This window comes from Magnolia sinica, chromosome 16 (genome assembly GCF_029962835.1).
Source record: "Magnolia sinica isolate HGM2019 chromosome 16, MsV1, whole genome shotgun sequence".
Taxonomy (NCBI): domain Eukaryota; kingdom Viridiplantae; phylum Streptophyta; class Magnoliopsida; order Magnoliales; family Magnoliaceae; genus Magnolia; species Magnolia sinica.
Window position 1 is genome coordinate 32,429,201 of NC_080588.1, and position 24,194 is coordinate 32,453,394.

The 24,194-nt window shown below is 39.6% G+C and overlaps 1 protein-coding gene across 1 annotated transcript in view; it reads left to right on the plus strand.

The window, feature by feature from the left end:
* LOC131229376 (methionine--tRNA ligase, chloroplastic/mitochondrial) overlaps window positions 1-24,194 on the plus strand; it is a 143,217-nt gene that overhangs the window by 12,966 nt on the left and 106,057 nt on the right. Inside the window, exon 5 of the mRNA XM_058225317.1 lies at window positions 20,850-20,974. Coding sequence (XP_058081300.1) covers window positions 20,850-20,974 — 125 coding nt within the window. The remainder of the gene's footprint in view (window positions 1-20,849; window positions 20,975-24,194) is intronic.

Genomic DNA, 24,194 nt, shown 5'->3' on the forward strand with positions numbered 1-24,194 from the left:
AAAAACGCGCAAATAACATAAGTACGGGAAAGTTTGGGCGCTCGGTCTTCTTTCTCCGATCTTCCTTCACATGTATCTTCCCTGAGTGGGGTCTTCTATATGTCCAATCACATGTGAAAAGTCTTCGGCTCCTCAATAGTCGCCTATCCACAAGGACAGCACTTGTGGTTGGCGCTCTCTTTGTTGGTACACCTTGAATGCACTTGTGTTCGCATCAATTCCCCCCGTGTGAGAAAAACTCGACCTCGACGAGTTGAAACTTTTGTAGCGCTCCAGTAGATCTGGATCAATACCCTGCAATGCGTCGCCCGACAGCCATGTAGATTCAGACGATGGTTTGTTCTTCCACTTGACAAGATACCTTTGGAAACCCCCATCTCTCGTGGATACTATCTCGTCATCCAAGATTTCCTCAATTGCTTCTTTGTGGGTAATGGGTGGAGGAGGGGGTGGAAGGGGTTGGGTAGCAAACTCAGAAAAATGCCATGAAAGGGACGATGTATCAACAATGGGAGTATGGGCACGGACTAGATCTTCCACATTAAAAGTTGGATTAATGCTTATTTCAGGTGGAAGGTCAACCCGATACGCGTTGGACCCAACCTTTTGTAATATCTTGAATGGTCTAGCACTACGCGTTTGTAATTTCTTTGCAGATCCTTGAGAGAATCGCTCTGGCCTTATTCGCACCATTACATAGTTTCCTTCTTGAAATTCTTGCACTTTACGATGAGAATCAGCTGAAACTTTATAATCATCATTGCTCTTATTTAACCGCTGTCTAGTATGTGTATGCAAATCATGAATATGGCGTGCGAATGCATCGGCTGACTCAGAAGACCTTTGGGTAACAGACATAGGTAAGAGATCTATGGGCATTCTAGGTTTATAACCACTTACAATTTCAAAAGGACTCAAACCCTGTAGATCTATTAACTGACCCATTATAAGCAAGTTCAGCAGTTGGTAAAATTAGGTCCCAAGTCTTAACATGTTCACCCACTAGACAACGTAGAAGATTTCCAAAGCTACGGTTTACCACTTCAGTTTGACCATCTGTTTGTGGGTGGTAAGCAGTAGAAAATTGCAAACAAGTTCCCATAATGTGCCACAGTGTCTTCCAAAAATAGCTAGTAAATCGAACATCACGATCAGACACTATGGTTTTAGGTACCCCATGGAGACGTACCACACCATCAAAAAAAAGATGAGCAATATGAGACGTATCTGACGTCTTCGAATATGGGAGGAAATGCGTAATTTTAGAAAAACGGTCCACAACGACAAAAATGGAATCGTGCTTTTTTATAGTCTTGGGAAGCCCGAGCACGAAGTCCATACTAATGTCCTGCCACGGAGCATGAGGCACTGGCAATGGCGTGTACAGCCCGGTATTTTGCTTTCTTTGCTTTGCGAGCTGACATGTTCAACACTGCCCTAAAACTTTGGCTACGTCTCGCTTGAGGCTTAGCCAATAGAAACGATCTTCCACGAGGGCAATGGTGTTATCACGACCAAAATGGCCAGCTATCCCTCCTGAATGAAGCTCCCAGATGAGGAATTCACGAAGGGACATACGGGGAATACAAAGTCTATCTCCCTTGAAAAGAAAGCCATCTTTAAGAACATATTCACCCATAATATGCTGGTCACTAGAGAGCAACGCGTAAGTACTTCCAAAATCAGGACATATAGGGTATTCATCTTTCAGTTGCTCAAATCCGACTACCTCTACACTCAAGGAGTTGAGCAACGCCACTCTCCTACTAAGGGCATCCGCTGGTTTGTTTTCAACCCCGGCCTTGTGTTTCAAAACAAACGAATATTCCTGAAGAAATGCTACCTACTTGGCATGCCTTGGGTTGAGTCTCTTCTGAGAATGCAAATATCTCAAAGCCTCATGGTCAGAAAATAAAACGAATTCTTGCGGTAGGAGGTAGTATCGCCAATGTCTCAGGGATTGCACTACCGCATAAAATTCTTTGTCGTAAGTGGAGTATTTTTGTTTTGCCTCATTCAGTTTCTCACTTAAATAGGCCACTGGGTGTCCTTGACTCAACACTCCACCTATATCGACACCAGACGCATCGCACGCTACTACAAAGACTTTAGAAAAGTTAGGTAGACGCATGACAGGAGCTTCCACCATCTTGCCCTTAATTTCTTTAAAAGCCTTGACGGCGGCTTTAGACCACACAAACTCTCCCTTTTTCATGCACTCGGTAATGGGAGCTATGATCGTGCTAAAACCCCTAATGAACCGACGATAAAAAGTTGCTAGGCCGTGAAAACTTCGCACCTCATGAATGTTCCTTGGTTCTGGCCACTTAACTATGGCCCTGACTTTTTCAGGGTCTGCACGCATCCCTTCAGATGACACTATAAATCTTAAGAACACAACTTGGCTAGACATGAATGCACATTTATTAAGATTAGCGTACAACTTTTCCTTCCTAAGGACACTACAGACCTTCTTTAAATGTTCAAGGTGTGATTCCTTAGTGGTACTATAAATAAGAATATCGTCAAAGTACACTAGGAATTTTTTCATGAACGGCCTCAAAGCTTGTGTCATCACCCCCATGAAAGTACTGGGTGCGTTAGTCAAGCCGAAGGGCATGACCAACCACTCATATAGCCCATCTTTCGTCTTAAACGCCGTCTTCCACTCATCTCCTAGGCGTATACAGATTTGGTGATATCCACTCTTGAGGTCTATCTTAGAGAATATAGTGGACCTGGCCATCATGTCAAGCATATTATCAAGTCTAGGTATAGGGAACTTATACTTGACAGTAATTTTGTTTATGACACGGCTGTCCACACACATGCGCCAAGTGCTGTCTCTCTTTGGCGTCAACAATGCAGGCACGGCACACGGGCTCATACTCTCTTGGATGAAACCCTTTTGTAGAAGCTCATCAACTTGCTTCTTCAACTCTGCATGCGCTGCAGGGTTCATCCTGTGGTGAGGAAGGTTCGGTAGAGTAGACCCTGGGACAAGATCAATGGCATGCTGTATGTCCCTCATAAGTGGCAACTCATTCGGTAAGTCTTCAGGAAATACATCACTGTATTCCTTCAGGATCGAGGTCACCTCACGGGGCAACTCTGATGGAACCTCAGGTGTAATTTCTCTAGCCACAGGGGCATACACCATAGAATCCTCCTTAGCCTCTTTTTCAAACTCCCTTGTGCTGATTATATGTAAAGACTTAGGTTTGGATTTCCCCATTTCTCTAGGCTTACTTGCTTTCTCATCCTTCTTTTTCCCTAGTGTATTCTCAGGTGGCATGGGATTAAGTTTGATCTTTTTACCATTATACATAAAAGTACACGCATTTGAACGGCCAAAGATCGTGACATCATTATCGAATAGCCACGGTCTACCTAGGATAACATGTCCCACATCCATAGGTAAAACATCACACCATAGGGACTCTTTGTATGACCCAAACTCGATGGGGACTAGACATTGTTGGGTGATAGGTAGGGATGTCTTGTCAACCCAAGAAACTTCATACGGGTCTGGATGAGGTGTGGATTTCAGTTTTAAGCGATCTAAGGTGCTAGTGGAAATCACATTCTGACAACTTCCACTGTCCACTGTCCACTATCACCTTACAATTCTTTTCACCACACTTGGCAATAGTGTAGAAGATAGTGCTTCGACGCCAGTCAGCACTACTTCTAGACTGAGCTAACACACGCCTGACTACTGCAAGCGTTGCTTCTCCATCCACTTCTTCTTCATCAGTAAGGCCTCCTTCAGGGTGATACTCTTCAACTTCATAATCACCCTGGTCATCTCCACCCTCGTGGGACTCGCCTATAACTAAGGCTCTCCCACGGCTCTTCGTAGGACACTGATTAGACATGTGGCCAAGGTTGCCACACTCATAGCACCTCACTTGGCTCATGTTACTAGGACCGGCACCAAGAACCCCTTTGCCCTTGTCCTCCCTAGGCTTAGATGGAATGGTCGCCTGTGCCCTAGGTTGACTCCCAATATTAGGTCTAGTTCCTTGAGAACTAGATCTAGCACTGGAGTCTCGAGACTCAAAACGACGAACGACAGGAGCCTTCAGATATTGCTCTAACTCCTGCACGACTTGATATGCTTCATCTAAGTCCGTTAAGGGCCGAGTAATAAGCTCGCGCTGAAGATCCGCACAAAGGCCCGTCTTAAAACGCGAGTGTTACTAGAGGGTCTTCTCGGATATCACATCGCATCACATACTCTTCAAATTTAGCGATGTAGTCAGCGGCAGGCATTGACCCTTGGCGTAAGGATTGTCATTGGTCAAGGAGCTTCTGACGGTATGAGAGAGGAAGGTACTTCTCCTTCAACTTCTCTTTCATCTCATACCAATGTGTGATAGGGGCTCTACCAACTCTCTCTATCCTGTGCTCGGTGTTGGTCCAGAAGAGCTTGGCTTGACCCACAAGCTTCATCTTAGCAAATCGCATTTGATGGTTTTCCGACATGCCATACCACTCAAAGTAGTGGTCCATGTCAGCAACCCAGTCAAGGAACGCCTTGGGATCCAAGCGCCCATCAAAACTCGGGGCCTCAACTCTCACACTCTTCATCGCACGCTCATCTGGATCATAGCGGTCTTGATGACCACATGTGGCTCGTGCCTCTCGCACCACACCACAACTGTTACCACGATCTCTATCCTCACTACCACCACGTGTGGCAGCGCGTTCTTCAATGATTCCTTCCACTTGGGAGTGCGCATCTTCCCCTACAGCGGGGTTTTCCTTTTGGGATGCCTCTAATTGCTCCACCTTAGTCATGGTAGTGGTAATTTGGTTCTTAAGGCGGGCAAATTCACGCCTTTGACCTACTTCTAGGGCGGTTATCTTTTGTATCAATTGAGCAAGTTGCTCAGATAAATGCTCGTTATTCATGGTAGGTTGAAGTCTGAAACCTCTACCTCTTCTCGTGGGCATACAATGAAGATTTGAACCAAACTCTACCTAACTAGACTACTAGGTGTTATGACTTTCAAGATGAATGCGATGAATGCAAAACTACTATGAACTGACACAATTAAGTTGAAACAGGAAACAACTCAAATCTGGAAATTTTCCAGATTAGGAACTTTCTAAAATTGGAAAGTTTCTAAAATTGAAAACTTTCTAAACCTGGAACTTTCCTAAGTTAAACCTAAAAATCAAAACCCTAATTTGATAACTCGATCTAGACAAAAACCATGCAAGCCTAGGCTTCGATACCAAATTTGACGCAGGACAGCCCTAATTATGATGCATGCTCATGGACACAATTAAACAGTGGAAATAAAAGGAATAAATGATCTAAAATTCTAACAGTAATCATCATAACTGAGAAAATCATTAAGGAAACATGCAATGGAGCAGGCCATCACCACAACCATGGATTATGGAATTCAATTACTACTTGAGTTGGATCCGGCGAGGGATGAGACCTCCCGATCTTGCATGGTCACACCCAATCGATCAACGAAGATCACTAGTCCGAAGAACTAAGAAGTTTCTCGGATTAGGGATTTGAGAATTTGGGGGTTTAGGGTTTAGATCGGTTCTCAAGATTTTGATCGAAGAAGGATTAGCCAAAACTGGAAAATAGAAGGAAGAAAATTATTACCTTGAAGAAGTTAGAGGGGCACAAGAAGAAATTAGGAAAAGAAGTTAGAGGGGCACAAGAAGAAGTTTGGGCGCTCGGTCTTCTTTCTCCAATCTTCCTTCATATGTGTCTTCCCTGAGTGGGGTCTTCTATATGTCCAATCACATGTGAAAGGTTTTCAGCTCCTCAATAGTCGTCTATCCACAAGGACGGCACTTGTGGTTGGCGCTTTCTTTGTTGGTACACCTTGAATGCGCTTGTGTCCGCATCAGATACCAATTGATCTTCAAGAGCCGGAGGAGGGCATGAGAAGAGCACACTGGGTTGTTGTACTGTTGGAGGTTAGTCTAGCATTGAATCACCAATTCTTGATCTAAACAACCATCCGGAAGAGATAGATCCGAGAGCATCAGGGGAACATCAACACTTATTGGGAGTTGGAGAGTGATGGATGATCGAAGCAACCTCCATAGCCATGAAACATGGGGAAGGAAGGGCCCTCCACTTCGAGCTCTAAGATTTGTCCCACCTGAAGTTCGAGGCAGTGGGATTTGTTATTGGTTGTGGGCCCTTTCAAGCCAATTTGATTCATTTAGTTGTTTAATGATTGGAACTTGGTCATAAGTGACCTCTTTTGGTGAATGGAACAATGTCATTAGTGACCCACTTTTAGTGAATGGAACAATGCCATTAGTGACCCACTTTATTATATGCTTTATATTAACTGCAATATGAAACTTGGAAAATTTAACGGGTTATAAGGGTTTTTCTTGAAATTTCTTTTTGCCTTTGAGGAAGGAACACAATGGATGTAATGGTCCAGATGGGCTAGTGGAGAGTTAATGTTCTAGATCCTTCAATACCCAAAATTCTCCATAACCATCTTAGTAGGGGAAGGCAACTTGTGATCAATTTTATGGTCATATTGTGTATGAACCAATGATGAGTCATGATGGATTTATCTTTACCATTAGGTATTTAGTTGCCATCGCCCTTCACACATGGACATACGAGTATGGATGTTTATTTGTTCCTTGAGATCTAGTTCTAGACTTGATTGAATATCTGTATTGAATAAATCACGTCAAGTCTCCTAACCAAGAGTACCCATCATGTTTGGATTGGATTTATTTGATCATGCACTAACTTAGACGGGTTCTTAGACCAGAGATTGCAAAAGGACTTTAGGTGCTTGAATATGGGGCTTTAATACACCTTTTGATGCTACATTAGTGGCTAGCACATGTGATATTGGGTTCTTATGTCAAGATTTAGGTGAGGCCAGATGTACTTGAAAAGGCCGAGCTATATGTCCTTTTGGGGGGGGGGGGGGGTTTGAATAGGACTATGCCAAATTAAAAAAAATAACAGCGGAATTTAAATAAATTAAATACAGATAGCAATAGACAATCCCAAAATGCTGAATTTAAAGACAACCTTAAATGAACGAGTATTGAGAGGTTGATACAAACGTTGTTCTAAGGACAACCTTGCACCATAAAAACCAAGGGTTTATGGCAGGACAACCTTACTAGAACAGTTTGTGTATCAAAAACTCAAACTGATATAGAGGAATAAAGAAATGAATAGCAAGGAAGGAAATCTAAGCTATTACAACATTCCCACACATCCACATAAGGATTACAACATTCTCCACAAATGAAAATAGGGAAATTATAACCATTCACAAAAGGAATAAACAATCAATCCACAAGACCTGAAATTATAGTGGTTCGCTTGTGTGTACACCAACTGTTTAGAAAAACAGCCACACAACTACTCCACTCATATCCTCACATAGTGGATATTAGTGTTCACTATGAAAATAGGTTTTTCCATGTTCACCTAAAATCCTCACAATTGTCTTTTAGGTGGGCTTACACAATTCAAAAACCCCACACTCTGAGTTTTCTGGATCACCTCAAACAAACCAAAACAGAGATTTTTCTGGCACAATCTCAAAAACCAAAACAGAAATTTACAATAATGTAAAATATCTGGATATTCTCTTTTCGAAGCCGCCCGGAAGAACCAAATCGGAGTAGAATTTTAACGTAGAAGTTCAATGTCCAAACTCACTTATGAAATGGTTCTAGGTTCTAAATTGATTTTAAATTAAATCAAGTTGGGCTAGCTCTATTTGATTTTGATTCCAAGAAAAGGGTAAATCTCAATCCCTTCTTCAAATATGATTGGAATAAAGAATACAAAATCAAATATAATAAAGCTAAAATAAGAGAATATTAAATGAGCACAATATAGCTTAAAAAGAACACTAACTTATCTCTCAGAGTGGTGTATTGATTTATCTTGAATTGAATGAAAAACTCTTGAAATTCGTGCTCTATTTATAGGTGAAGAAATTGCGATCACGACTGGTCCTGTGGACACTACCACTGGTCGTAGGACCAACAGATTTTTGAAATTTTGAGCGCAATTGGATAAAGCTGTTCCATGATTGGTCGTAGGACCTTCACGACCGGTCGAGGGACCTCCACGACTGGTCGTGTGGAACCTGAAATAGTCACTGGACTTTGAGTCGTGGGCGTAGGACTGGTCGAGCACGAGTTGTGCACTGTTCACACGACCGATCGAGCAGTCTTCAGGATTGGTCGAGGCTTAACAAAAAATTTCGAAAATTTGAAACAAACTTAAGACTGGTCGTGGAATTTCTTGGACTGGTCGAGCCAACGCCAGGACTAGTCGAGAAACAGTCTATTCACTTATAAAATGATCTAATTGAATTATGTATTCAAAATGACCTACCCTAAGGTCAATCTAAGGTCATTCATACCTTATTAGTGAAGTATAAACATTGAGAACTTCCTTTCCTTCAGTTGATAGTCGTTCTTTGAAGTTCATGAAGCTTGATGTCTTGTCATGTAGAGAACCTTGAACTCGAGACTTCTGAAGCTTGAAATTGACATTCATTGAAGCTTGAGCTTGAGTTGAGCTTTGCCTTTAGACGAAGCTTTGACACTTCGTACTTTAAAACTTGAAGGAGTGAACTATCATCACTTGATGTATATTGAAGCTTGAAACCGAAGAACTTGACTTGCATTATCTCTTGAACTAAAGACTTTTACACTTGTACATGAGATGCACAGACCTGGATATATAGAGGTGCTGGACAAGACAAGAAATTCAATAGGTTTTGGCACTACAAAATTTGACAACCAAAGGAGCTAGAAAACATCGCACTTACAGTACTTCACAAAGGAATCCACTTGTCACTCGGGATTTAGTGGCTAGATCTTTCCCGCTTGATGCTCTAAGCTTAAATAGTTGGCTAGCACCTTCATATGTTTTAAAAGGTTTTTATATGGATTTTAACCATTTGATTGCTTGCTTTCACCGTAGATTTTTTTTTATCAAGCATGATGAAAATCCAACGGTTAGATCTTTTGAATATAATTTAGATCCTTAAATTTGGTGTTTAGAGGTTTGGTTTGGATGCCATGGTATAGTGGAAGGACATAGGTCTATTTGGGTTTGGGTGTGTGGAAAAGGTAGGATGACAAACCTTTGGTGTTGTAGGGCATTATACCGAAGTCCGTAAGGTGGCAGAGTACCATAACAGGTGCTCTATTGAACCCTAATGTACCTCCTTATAAAGAGATCCTATTCCCAAAGGGAATAAGCATTAAAAGCCCCAGATGTCCCCTCCCCTCTGCTTAGTACACACACACAGACTTTCGTGGGATCGCGTGATCCTGGAAAACTTAGTGCTCGTGAACAATATAAATTGGGGATCGTGAAGAGTACAAGTTCGTGAGCTATTTCTAGTATTGCAAGATCCCACGAAAACGGTCATATCTCCCTCATTACAGGTCAGATTGGTGTGATCTTGGGCTTATTGGAAATATAATTTGACGAGCTTTCAAATAGGAATGGAGTCATCCCATTTAGAGACCATTTGACCTTTGAAAAGTGGGCCCAAAGTCCCTGATGGCGTAACTCACATTGCTTGAATTGTTAGTAGTGCATTACTTCGGTAAACGGATTGGAGCTTCCTTGTTACACCTTGGATCTGAGTGATCTTGGGCTTATTGGAAAGATAATTTGACAACCTTTCAAATAGGAATGGAGTCATCCCATTTGGAGACCATTTGACCTTTGAAAAGTGAGCCCAAAGTCCCTGATGGCGTAACTCACATTGCTCGAACAGTTACTAGTGCATGACTTCAGTAAACAGATCGGATCTTCCTTGTTACACCTTGGATCTGAGTGATCTTGGGCTTGCTGAAAGGTAATTTGATAAGGTTTCCAATGAGCCCATAAACCGCCTCGATCAGGAACTGTCTGGTCAGTCATCTTTTGACTTGAAGTGTACCTACCGGCTACCATAGCATTAACCACCGAACGAAGCTTTTTTGAGAGGCTCTTTCACAGGTGAAAGCACGAAAGATTGCTGGAGAGAGTATCTAGAAAGCATGAAAGACCGCTGGAAGTAGTCGGGAAGCATGAAAGATTGCCAGAGAGCATAGAAGATGAATAACAACTTTGAACGTGTAAAATGACAATTGACCTCTCTAACGTTTTCTATTCTTAATAGTAGGGGCATTTTTGTCTTGAAAAAATATGATCTCCCTAGTACCGCACATGAAGGTGTAGAAAAGTAAGCTTTTAAAAAGGGTGTATATTTTGGGGGTCCCATGATACCCTGTGTATGTAGAGGGAAAACAATCCATAAAAGAAAGTGCAAGAAGAATGTTATCCCTTTCTTGAGAATATAGATTCACTAGCTTGTGTCTTCTAGTATTGTCTTTATTGTTCTGTCCCACACAATAAGTTGCGGTAATGCAAGTTGTCATTGCTATCTATATAAAGGGGCATAAATCTTCTTTTTAGAGGATGGAGTGCGTTAAGCTTTGTAACATGTTGTGCTCTTGGGAGCTCTAATCTAGTAAGAGTGGCCTAACCTTTCTTTTAATTTAAGGCTCCTATATTTCCTTTTTTTTTTTTTTCCTTTCAGTCTTCTTAACATGGTATTGTAGGTAGCAGGTTAGGTCCTACTAATTTGTCTATTTAGTTTATTTTTCTTATTCATTTTTCATCCACTTAATTTATCTGTAGAGCCATAAAAAGTATCTCAACGATCTATCGCTGCTTCAATGTGCTCAATTTTGCCTTTGCCACTCCCTCCGTTTCCTTTATGACTAGCCTTTCTTTACCTAGCCATCTATTAGAGTTTTGGAAACGCAATGGAAATTAAAACTTTTTCAAAAGTCTATGCTAGTTGATTAACCCTAAGGATCTTAGTTTAGATGTCGCACCTTCAACATGTAAGGTTCTCTCTTAGATCTATCCCGAATGAGGAGAGGGGGTGAGCTAACATACTAATCCTAGAGCAGGTTTAGGGCAATGGGCCAAGAGATGCACACAGTAGACCCCACAAGTGGATTTGTGGATGAAGGGGAAGAATTATATGTTTCTCTCTTCTTCTCTTTTCTCTTCTCACTTCTCTCTATACAAGTGCATATAAGGGGGGTAGGCATCCAAGGCTCTCTCTCTATTCTCCCTCTAGGACATGATCTTCTTATTTGTATGGAGGAGCTAGGTTTTAGGGAGAGATGCCATTATGGTGCTCCACACCCTATAGATTTTGGTATTGCCCTACTTCATCTAAAGCCTATAATGCCACCTAACCATGTACCAAAATTGACTCCATCTTTGCATCAAACATGGCCTTCAATCCTTGGAATCAATTCCCATGCAAATCAAGTGGACCACAAGATCTCAACCATTGGAATGATCATTAAGTGTGATTAAAACAATATAACAGGTAAAATGAAAAATCAACTATTGAAAATATTTGTAAAACTATTAAAAACCTTTGCAGTATCGGTACTAGTGAAAAACCATTTGATGGATGGTCTGATCTACCATATCTTAGCCATATGAATGTCTTTAGGAGACTAGTGGATCCAAGGTACTCTATAATACTAATGGTGGCCATAACGACCACCACCGTTACCATTCAATACGTGCTATAATGGTCGTTGCGACCTATATATATATGTTTATATATATATATATATATATATATATATATATATATATATATGTTTTGGCCTTGTTGAACCAATTCGGGGCTGTTACAGACCATTTTTTCTATAATGGCTGTTTCAGCTCCATAACGCGTAACGGTTACCGCGATTACCATGGTTATGTTACAGTCCATTTTTAAATACCATGAGTGGATCTCTTGTTGGATTATATGGATTGCAAGCATATCTTAATGCATGAACCAACAACACCTACATATGAGCCACTGCAATTGATTTTGTGATGAGGCCAAAGCACATTACATTAGGAACTTGAACTCCGGATCCATCCTCAGGTTCAAGGATTAGTTAAAGCTAGTACATATGTAAGTCAATCCAGACCAAGCATGATGGGTTTCTCGATCCGAAAACTTGAAGTGACCCCCAACGTAAGTATCCAACTGGTCTAACTCCAAGATCATATTGCCATGAACACTAGCTCTCATATGTGGTGTATGATATAGGCAACAAGGTATAAAAAAACGATTATGTTCTGACCATAATGTTGGGAATTGTTACGCGTTACAGGGCCATAATGGCCATTAATGGCCCTGTAACAGTTGTAACAAAGCTGATACAATTTTTTTTTTTCTTTTTTTTTTAAAAAAAAAAAAGAAGAAGAAAGATTGTAACGACTGTAACGTAACAATAATGGTGGTTGTTGTTACGACCACCGTTTCTTATTATTAAATACCTTAACATACACACCACTTGTCGTCGAACTCGATGGTGGAGGCCTTCCATCCTGATTTGTTATCGGTTCCCTAACACAAGATGACCATATATTGAGATCCATAGAAAACACTTCTCCATTGACCAGTGGCCGTTGTGCCCAATCTCAAGTTCCCACAACCACTGGAAGAATCCCACTCTTTTACTCCGGTGGTAGGCTCTTAGGAGTTTCAACACCTGGTTGAGGGTTCGAGTACCCATAGGCGGTAAAATCCCACTACGGTGTGAGTGTGTGGTGGTGTGTGTGTGCGCGTGTTTAAAAATAAAAATAAAAATCCCACTCTTTTAACCCTTGTGCATGTGCAATTTAAGGGGTACCCACATATTAGTTATGGCGTTAATAACATGTCCATGCTCCATATAGGAACCATGGTCATCATGATATACGAACAAGATCATCAATTTATTGGTTATGATCAACGCATTGGCTTTGCAAGGCACACAAGTAACAAACTACCACTTGCTCAAAAACCCAGTTGCACTCAAACTTGAGCACACATGCCGAATAGTACTCCATCTAATTATAGTAATACCGAGGATCATAAGATAAGGTTAGGAGAAAACATGTCTTCTTATGGAAGTCCATAAAGCATATACATACACTCTAGTGGTAATTGGTATTGTCGCGCGCGGATTAATTAGAACATTGAGCCACATAAATTGTCAACACATTCCACCGTTGTTTAATTCACTGTGCATTTAATATTAAGATCTAAACCATCATTAGACATCCTAAATTTCCCTTAAGAATCTCATGATCCTCGGGAATGCTACTTACTCTAACCACGCATATGGATCATCATGGAATCAATGTGCCAAATGCCTAACAGTTATAGCACAAGAGTGATGAGAAAATGCATTATCTTAAATATTACCTAAGGGGAGGAAACCAACAACCACAAGAGTGAATCATAGAGCCACATTCTTACTAATGTTTATCTAACGTGAATGACCTCTTATTGGTGATCCATAAATGGGTAATCATGGTATGTCTTCGTTTTCTCCCATTAAATGAGACATCTCCAATCTCACCTTATACAATGTACAATGTACTTCATGTTCCTCTCTTTGCCTCACGAGCAAGTTGTCTCCACTTTTGAGATGGCCTAGTTTCCCACAGTGCCAACATGGTCCTTTCTTTCCTACCATTGCTCCTTGGCTTGCCTTTCTTTGGCTTCTGGACACCTCCTTTTGCGTCTCAGCGTTTTTATTTTCCTTCTGCCCGCCCTTCTTAAGTCCCATGGATTTGGTCTTATTGCCAGATGATCCCTTAGTCAAGCGAGCAACATGCAGTCTATTGGCTTATTAATGGCCTTAAAGATGACTAATTGGGTGTACAACTCTGTCTCTGAATAAGAAAGCTTATTCATGTTAAAGTTATCGACGAACGTTGAAGTCAAAGACGTTAGAACCGCATTCACTATAGTGACCTCCTCTGTGGCGGCTCCTAACATCTCAAGTTCATTAGCAGTCTCATGTATTTTGAGGATATGATCGATTACAGGAATGTCCCCTTCCAGTTTCAGGTTATGTCTTTCGAGGGTTTGGACTTGTGTGAAAATCTTAGAATCGAACATTCCTTGTAGGCAATGTTCGAAACATCGGTATCGCGTTACGTATCACATTCTTAGGATACGGATATGTATCGGTTATCGCATGAGATATATCAGTTGTATCGTGTAATGTATCGCTTTTGTTGGAAACATGGGGAAACATTGGGAAATTGGTTGAATTTTTCAATGAAACTTCGGTGATTGTTAAAAAAGACATCAATACACACTTATAAATCAAAACATTACAAAAAACAAGTACACATAATAGGTTTTCTTTGTACGGGGTCCTAATCTATGCGTTGTCTAATTGAATTGATGCAAGTATATTCAATATCTATTCATATAATTTATAAATGTAAGAAGACGTGTGGAAACACAAGCAATACATTCAAAAGCAAAAGAAGAATCACTAGATTAGGTTACAGACATTTTTGATGTGATGTTTGAACACAGATTGCAAACAATTTGCAAGAAATTGGAAAATTTTGATTTTAATTTTTTTTTTTTTCGCAACTTAGCCCATCTCCTCCAAATCTCGAAATCGAAGCTCCCAATTCATGATTTTTCATGCAGAACATGAAAAATCATGAATCTATAACAATTTGACACTAATTTAACATGAATTACAGAAAATAAGAGCTTCAAAATTCGAAAATGCTTACTAGTGGGATACAAGATATATCGTGGGATATATCGGCCGATATCATCGATATTTAAAATAATGCCTGTAGGTGTAGGTAGAGATGTCTCTAGCATTTGCTATGTTCTGCAAAAGAAGATGTGCTGGTTTGGATTGCTTTGGTTGATGGGTGATCGAGATAGGTCCTTTTTTGTGGATTCCAATGGTTCTAGGGAGTTCCATGTTCCATATATGATGGAGTTATTGTGATATGGCTCAACACATGCAAATTGTTCAACGTAATACTTGACCCAACCTAACATGCACTATTCAGCAAGCACTGGAGCTTTTCTTTTTTGGTCTTATCTTTATTTATTAGATCTTTGCTGTTTGTTGGGAGTGTAGTTCACTCACTCATCATGCTGTATTGCACCCTGTGTCTCATGTCATTCTCACCTTTCGACCATTGTAGGTGTAGTTCACTCACTTTTTGTGTAGTATTGCACCGAGAGGAATTCGCATGTGACTGATGGTTTATTGACTTGACGGTTGTTGAGTTTGGTTATACGCTGCTATCTGAAGAGAAGAATCAATGGATCTCTAGCGCTTAATGTGAAGACAAGCTGTGATCAGTGTTTGAGTTGTTGGTATAACTACAAGTTTCACTAACCAAAGATAAAGAAACAATATTGTTATTGCTGATAATTGGAAATGCTGGGGAAACATGGGGAAAATGGTGAATTTTTTCAGTAAAACTTTAGGGGATGCCTAAATACACATATTTGCATATTTAGGAATAAAAAAAATTGAAAAAAGAATGCATATATATTAAGTTTTCATTTAATGGGGGCCTAAAAGCATATGCTGTCATAAGAAATCACTCCAATAGTGTATTTAGGTGATGGATGATACATTATACATTCATAAATCCATCCCATCCCATCCCATCCATCCATCCATGCAACCATCCAATCCATCCATCCACGCAACCATCCAATCCATTGATCCAACCATCCATTGATCCAATCATCACATACATTCATCCATTCCATCCATCCATCCATCTAACCATTCATCCAACCACCCATCCAACCATCACATCCATCCATCCATCCAACTAGGTTATGCAACTCACTGTATCCAGGTCAATCCTAAGATCAGATTGGTTGATGAATCCTAACCTCTGATTCATGGACACTTGTAAATAGGACTATTGGATTATTTATTTATTATTATTATTTTTTTCATTTTTAGCCACTAAATAAATATCCACCAATGAATAGTGAGATAATGAGATGATCTAAATATTTGGTTCATGATATATATATCTACACTGGGTACGTAATTTGGCCTGTTCAACGAATAGCGTATCATCTGCCCCATGCATCCATTTTGCCATCTCGTTTTAGGGCATGAGCCAAAAAAATGAGGTAGATCCAAATCTCATTTGGACCACACCTTAGGAAATAGTGGTGATTGAACACCCACCTTTAAAATCTTCTCGGGGCCCATAAAAGATTTGGATGAAGCTGATATTTTTGTTTTCCCTTCATCCAGGAGTGTGACCTAATCAACAAGTTTGGATGGCAGATAAACATTATAATGGACCCTAGGAAGTTTTTAATGGTGGGAATTCGATCACCATTGTTTTCTTGGTGTGTGATCCACCTGAGATTTGGATCTGCCTCATTTTTAGACTAATACCCTAAAATAATGATCCACAATGGATGGATGCGTGGATAAGACAGGCCCATAGAGCATTGTCCACCAACGATTTACCTGCTGGCAGTGTCATTATGCAATCCACGTCCCTCGCATGTGCGCTTATGTGAGCAGAGGACTGCGACCCTGGAACCAACAATGTGGGTTGGACCTTGACCTCTTGGCCCACCTCCATGTATGCATTGTATATCCATGTCGTCCATTTGTTTTTCCATCTTATTTTAGGCCATCGTCCCAAAAATGAAGTAGATACAAATTTCAAGTGGACCAGACAACAGGAAACAATGGTTATTGAACGACCACGATTAAAAACTTCGTAGGGTCCATCATAATGTTTATTGACTGTCCAACCTGTTGATAAGGTCACACAAACTTAGTTGAAAGGAAAAAATAAATATCAACTTGATCTAAAACTTGTGGCCCACAATAGGTTTTTAATGGTCAATAATCACTGATTCCTATGTTGTGATCCACTTGAAATTTGTATTTGCTAAATTTTTTGGGATCATGCTCTAAAATAAGCTGGTGAAACAGATGGATGTCGTAGATCAAGGTATTTTGTTTTGGTAACAGTGGCCGTAATGGTCACGACCATTATCGATACAAGTATCGGCCGTAATGGCTGATACGGGGGCGTAATGACTGTTATGACTCCCATAACGGTTGAAAATTTTTTTTTTGCACCCCCCCCCCATTTTTTTTGAAAAAATATCTAGAAAATTAAGAATAATATAAACATTCCAAATATGTATTCATTTATTTATTTATTTTAAATATGTTTATGGTAGCGTAATGGTCTACTCATTGGTGAGAGTGTTGTATTAGGTTGTCTGGTGAATTTATGAACATGGTTATATGTCTCTAATGTTTAGCCATTACAATAAAGCATTAGAACTAGAAATCGGAAAAAAAAAAGAAGCATAAATACCACTTTTTCATTTTTTTGAAAAAAAGGCCCTCAGAGCTTCTATTCACTCAAATGACTTCAATCTATGGTTTTAATCCTAAAAACTATGGTAAGAGTGGCAGAAATCTGCTATAGAATGATCTAGGAGAGTTTTTTGAATGAGAAAAGTGAAAAATTGAGGAGAAAAAGGATTTAAATAGAAAAAAAGTGGTTGTTTTTCAATTGTTACAGGGGTAACGATTGTTATGCCTTGTAACAGCCGATTCGGTCCCAAAAAAACCAACTGCCTAGTTTCACCCTCGTATCAGGTAATGGTCACGACCATTACCCATACGTATCCGCCTTTACAGCCACATCGTAATAGATACGACACACCTTGGCATGGATATACAATGCATACATCGAGGTGGGCCCTATGGCCAGGGATCCACCCACATTGCTGGATCTAGGGTCGTAGCCAAGTCGCGCTCGCTCACACACCTTGAAAGTCCCTTTGCACTTGAAATTGTCGCATGAACTTCCAGGGAGTGAAAATTGTGGGGTGCCCACCGTGATGTTTGTGAGAAATCCGCCCCGTCCATATGCTTTGCCCAATCATGTTAGGAAATGGGCCCAAAAATGAGGCAGATCCCAAACTCAAGTGGGCTGCACAACAACATTAGTGAGGATTGAATGTCCACCGTTGAAACATTCATGGGGCCACAAAAGTTTTCGAGCAGGCTAATATTTTTATGTTTTCAGTACATCCTAGTAGGAATGACCTTATGAATGGTATGGATAGCATATAAACATCAGGTGGACCCTAGGGATGTTTCAACGGCAGGCATTCCCTACCCACTCTCTCCTTTCTTGCGGCCCACCTGAGTTTTGGATCAACCTCGTTTTTGGGCCCATGTCCTAACATGATCCGACAAAAGAGATGGATGGGGTGGATTTCTCACAAACATCATAGCAGGCCCCAAGGCCCCCACGCGAGGCAAAAATATCTTGTGATAGGCTGTCGCGAAGGCACCTTCCGTCTTCCTCTCCGTTCTCTCTCCCGTCTCCATGAAAAAGCTTTGGAAGAAATATTCTGACAGTATTTTTGAGTAATTTTCGATTGGAAATCCCAAAATTCTCGTCGATATCCATCTTTTATATGAAATCAACTATTTAATCCAAGGTAAAAAAAGGGATTTTCGAGTTTTTTTCATACCTTTGAAAACTGGCCCAAATGGATGTCAATCTACAATTGGCCAACCCAATCCCTTCTAGATCTACCAAAACTTCTCCAATGACGCTGAAAAACACTCCCGCAAACAGATCTCTCTCAAAAATTCAAATTCAAATTCAAAGTTTTTTTTTTTTTTTTTTTTTTTTTTTTTTTTTTTAATTTTTTTTTCTGATTTTACAGCTATTTATGCTGGATAGTTTTTGCCGACAACCATCGCTTCAATTGATATTTTCGCCCATTTTTTGGCGAAATCCTCAAGAGAAATGACATAGTTGAGTTTTGGTTTCGCAACCTCATCCAATAATTTTGCTGAAATATCGATATTATTGACAACAACTAATACACTGGCTGTGATTGACGATCTCATATCCCGCCATGCTGAGTTTGAGGGGGACTGTTGAGAATAGAAACTCAACAATATGTGTGTTATGTCTTATGGTATCGTCTCTATTATTCTGTCCCACATCAGTTAGTAGTGGGAATGCATTGTCACAACTATCTATATAAAGGGGTTCACGTCTTCTTGTCAAAGGGCAGAGTGTGTAAGTCATGTAGCAGCTTGTGCAGTTCAGAACTATTATCTAGTAAGAATGGCTCTTTTTTAAAAAAAAAAAAAAAAAAAAAAAAAATCTTTTTTCCTTCGAGTCTTCTTAATGCCCTTAAAACGTTGTTCTTTTGATCTATTTCTCTCTGATCTCTGGACTATTTTTTCATTTGTCCCTTGTTTGTAAGGATGATCATCTGCTTGGACTTGGAGCTTGTTGCCCATGGGTAGTATAATGTTTGAATTACATTGGGGTAGCAGTGTGTTACAGTTGATTTGAAGGTTTTGACACGTCATATTTAGCTCTTCATAGTGTTTGAGCTTAGAATTTGTTGCCCCTCTTAAAAAGAATTGGGATATAGTGAGGACTCCAGGAAAAAAAGTGTTAAACTTTAGCCATCAGTATGTTGGGCAAAAATGACTCAGTTTAATGGTTCGGCAATGGAGTTTGATGTATATAGAAGCTTCCAAGATAGTCATGGGAGTTGACAGCTTCTGACATTTTGCCACTATGAAAATTGTATGCATTTCAACCTCTCTTTGCCTAAATCATTTGGTAATAAAGAAAGCCACTTGTTAGCATATGATCAGATACAACTAAGCTTTTGAGAAATTTCCTTGAAGGTTAAGATCGTGGCCGCTTATTTGCCATAGCTAAGTCTATTTGTTTGCTTGTTGAATTCAATATTGTATTTCCACTTATCTAATTTTTACTCTCTAATTGCATTTAATTCTTCCATTTTTTTTTTTTTCTTTATGATGAGCCAAACGAAGGGGTTCCTTTCTGATCCATCATCTGCAAACTCTCTCAAGTCCTTATGTTGTGGCTGCATGAAACAGTTTTCTTTTAGATGAGTGGAAAGTAGGTTTTATTTAATGAAAAAACCTCCATTAAAGAGGATCTTTTCCCATTTAAAAATATGACGAAGCTCTATGCTTGATTTACCATTGCATCAGCTGATCAGTGGGATTCCTTAATATGTGAGTTAGTAATCTTGTCAAGGGAGGCAAGAATTCAGATAATTTTGTAAAATGTTGATACCACTGAATCTCCAACCTTCTAGAATCCTACGGGATGACATTCAAGATTCACCATTGATGTCAGCTTATGGTCACTCGGATGCACCAACTACATTCAATGACGACCGTGCCATTGTGCCTCATCTTCTGCTTGGATCATGTTTGATTCCCTCAGTGACCAACATAAGGAAGCCATGCTTCACTGTCGGGTCTTGTAAAAAACCTCGCGAGTTCCCCTACTACCACCTTCCAATGCAACTGGATATGATCCTTGAGAGAAGGAACCAAGGAAAATGGCAGGTGGTGACTAGTTAAAGGTTGAAAATTTCAATAAACATGAATCTGTCCCTTATTATGCTAAAGGGCAAAGTCCCCTGAAAGTAAGAGAGAAAAATCGCCATCTCTACACCTCTTAAAAATCTGGCAAATTGGTCTTTGCATCCCCAAGAAAGACCTGGGAAAAATCTATCCTTCCCTCTCATGCTAAATATTTCGCAAGGCCATCTGGCATTTTCCTTTGCTACTGTTTGGTCGAAGCTGAGTTTACTTTGGGGATTTTCTCATGCTAATAATCTTTTGACTTCTGTTTCTCCCATTCTTAATAATGGATCAATCACTTTATTCTCCAGCCTATAGAGACAGGTTCCGCTCCATGAAAGTCTTCTCACTGATAATGTTCTTCTGTTTAATTTATCATTTTTCACAGGAAGACTGCACTAAAATATTCTCAATTTATTAAAATGTCTTGGTGGTATGCTTACATTTTCACCTAGTTTCTGTTGTAAATTGAATATAACTTTGAAGTTCATCTTTTCATTTTTTAGAAATTGCTAGTTTTCATAAAAAATCCCGTTTCTGATGTTGGAAACACGGTTCAGGTTCAAGGTTGGATTAAGAGTGGACTGAGAGATTTCTCTATCTCCCGCGCGTCTGTGGAATGGGGTATACCTGTGCCAAGCGACAATAAACAAACTATATATGTTTGGTTTGACGCTTTATTGGGGTATCATCTTCCTACATCTATCTTCAGTTCAATTAATACGTGCATTGAACTCTGGTGTCTACTCGCTAATGTGTGCGTGGGTGTGTGAAGGTGCATGGCCATGTATGTGTCTGTGAGAAACTGAGAATGCATGTCTGCATGCACATGCTGATTGCTTGCATATTCTTGACTAACGATTCTACTGAAGGCTGACACAAATAAATTACAAAATTGGTGGTAGCATCGTGCTCAACAAGCTCTGATAGTATTCCAATTTAAGTGGCATTACAGAGTTAATATATGGCTACTGGGTAATAACCTCAGTTGTTTGATACTTGCTTATATCTTTGCAGAACCCTCATTTAGACATGCATGAGTGTCAGAGTAGGCTATAGATTTAGAATTTTAACCGGAGCTTCTCTTGTTATCTGTCAATGGTTTCGTATTACCAGGATTTGTTTGATTCTCGATGCTAGGACATACAGAGTATGCTCGGCTTTTCATTTATATGATTGGAGCCCATGGTTCAGTAATCCAGACTATTGCCCCACCATGCCTAAAAAAAATCTCCTATATCCGAAGATCTTAGCCACCAAGTTTGGGCTCTTTCCTAGTGGAATGTGGACTTTTGCTGTATTCATCTTCTTAACCTTTCATTTGCAGGGAAGAAATTGAACTATTAGGATTGTCATTGGGAGACTTCGGTCACAGTCCATCAATGGTGTGGCCCAACAGACTAATGTTCTGTATAGCTGAACCATGGGTCCAGCCTGTACAAGCTGAAAATTCCTCTTGAATGGCATGGTTATCTTCAATCAAGACCATCTTGATTTTGTGGAGCAGACTAGCAATCTTGGTGTTCTATGCACGGTATTGCTAGATGTTCACTTCATCACTTCATGGTGAGGTATGGTTGAGAACTAGTTATTTGCTGCTGTAAGTGATGGCTCTATTATTTTAGATAATTCTTTTTCATACTGTACATTATCTTCCAATGTTCAAATTTGCAATGGACATGTAAAATGGGTTCTGGTGTTGGCAGTCCGGCATTTCTATTTGGGTGTGTTGATGAATTACTCTGCCAAATTCTTAACTTGGGAGTTTATGTTTGGTACTGGAGCCCAGCAAAATGAGTTGACTTGGCCAAGTTCATAGTTGATCAATGAATTTATGAACATTGCTATTCTGCGGAAGGAATTACAGTTCTACTTAAATGAAAACGCGACCTCTTTTTTGAAAGGAGTTTGGGAGGAAGAGAAATCTGAAACATATATCTAACGACCATACTTCATGGTGAGGTATGGTTGCGAATTGGTTATTTGCTACTGCAAGTGATAGGCTGGTGACAGAGGAATTGGGATGCGAGATATGGTTATTGGCAAAGACGAGAAAAAGAAAAGAAGAAGAATACTATCAGGGATTGCCATAGTCATTGAGGAGGCATATGATTTTTGTGTCAATATAAGAGGCACGATTCTCACTTGTTCATCAGGAGGCTAATTACAAGGTGGATTTGTTGGCTAAGACAGGATGTGATTGGATAATCTATTCTCATTATAGAAATTGGCTATGTTTATCTTTGTTTTGGGGTTGCTATTGTAGTGTTTCTGTCGCCTCTTTATTTATGATATATCTGTGCTGTTCTCTCTTTTCTTTCTTTTACTATAATTGGTGATATTTATAACAAAAGAAGAAGAATATGATTAGAAACTTGCAAGGGTGAAAGAATGGAGCTCGTCTTTGATGCAGACCATATCATAGATTCTGGTGATTATGACGATGATGAGGATGATGATGGTCATAGTGAAGATAAAGACACACGAAGGACTTGGAGAGGGATGCGAGTCAGCTTGCATTCCTTTTGGGAAGAGCTTGCTTTTAGATCATGTTGTTGCTTGGTTCATGGTGTTTGGGGGTTTGTCGAGGGGTTGGCTGGGGTTGCAGGGAGTAGAAGTTCCCCAATTGCAAGGGAGTCCATGGATACCAAGTCCATTCTTATTCAGAACTTAAAGTTTGAGGCAATCCATGATTCATGGATCTGTGAAGAAGTCACTCGGAGATGTGGGGCAATATATGGTCATTTTTATCCAAATGCATGCAATAATTCCAACTATTGATTGATGCAATAATTGAGGTGGGCCTAGTAATTAGAGGCTCCTCTTCTTATGAAATTGGTGATAAATATCTGAATATGGAGGACTTAGGAAGCAAGGGAAAAGCTACCATAAAACTTGGCAATAAGATGATATTAAAATTATGTGAGAGGGGTGGACAAGAGTACGAAGAAATCTATAATTTATTTTAGAGTGGATTTCGCAGAGGGAACAATGTTTCACAAGTCAGTCAATGCATCCAAACATGTGAAAGACGCAAAGTATATCGATTGCAAAGAGGATACATTTTATTCTGGACTTCATGTGCAACACATTGCATCAACTTCATGCTGGAGGATATTGGATTTTTTTTCTTCGAATGATAGGATATATAAAATATGAATAATGTAAAAGGAATAGTTGACACAACAAGGATGAGTCATCAACTTTATGTGCAAGCATAATTGGCTCTTGGACTTGATGAGGACTTATGCAGAAAATCATGAGTTGCTTCGACTGGGGTCACCCAAAATTTCAATGAATTACATCTTGATTGCAGAGTCTATGTGAACTGAATAGGGCCTTACAGAGATGTTTACATCTAAAGATTTGCTAAACTCAAATTGGCAGAGGGCTGGATTGCAGGATGGCAAGTAGCAGCAATTATATGCTAGACACCATCTAGATGAATGCCAAAGACATAGTTGAATTAAATATCTTGCTAAATCCCTCAGATTGATAAATGGTGATGCAAAGTTAAAAATGGGGTTCTTATATGACATAATGAGAAATTTCCAATTAAAAATTAAAACAGTTGGCGATATAAGAGGTGTAATGCATATCTTCATCAATTATTCATGCCCTAGGTAATGGTTATAAAGGGGTGTTTTTTTTTTTTTTTTTTTTTAATATAGAAATTTTGATTGTACTTATCTAAGAATGGGGTTCTTATATGACATAATGAGAAATTTCCTATTAAAAATTAAAACAGTTGGGGATGTAAGAGGTGTAATGCATATCTTCATCAATTCTTCATGCTCTAGGTAATGGGTATTATTATTATTATTATTATTTGTAGAAATTTTGATTGTACTTAAGATTTGTTATAGTTTTATTAATTTATCATTTTGGAACTTAGTTCTTGTTAA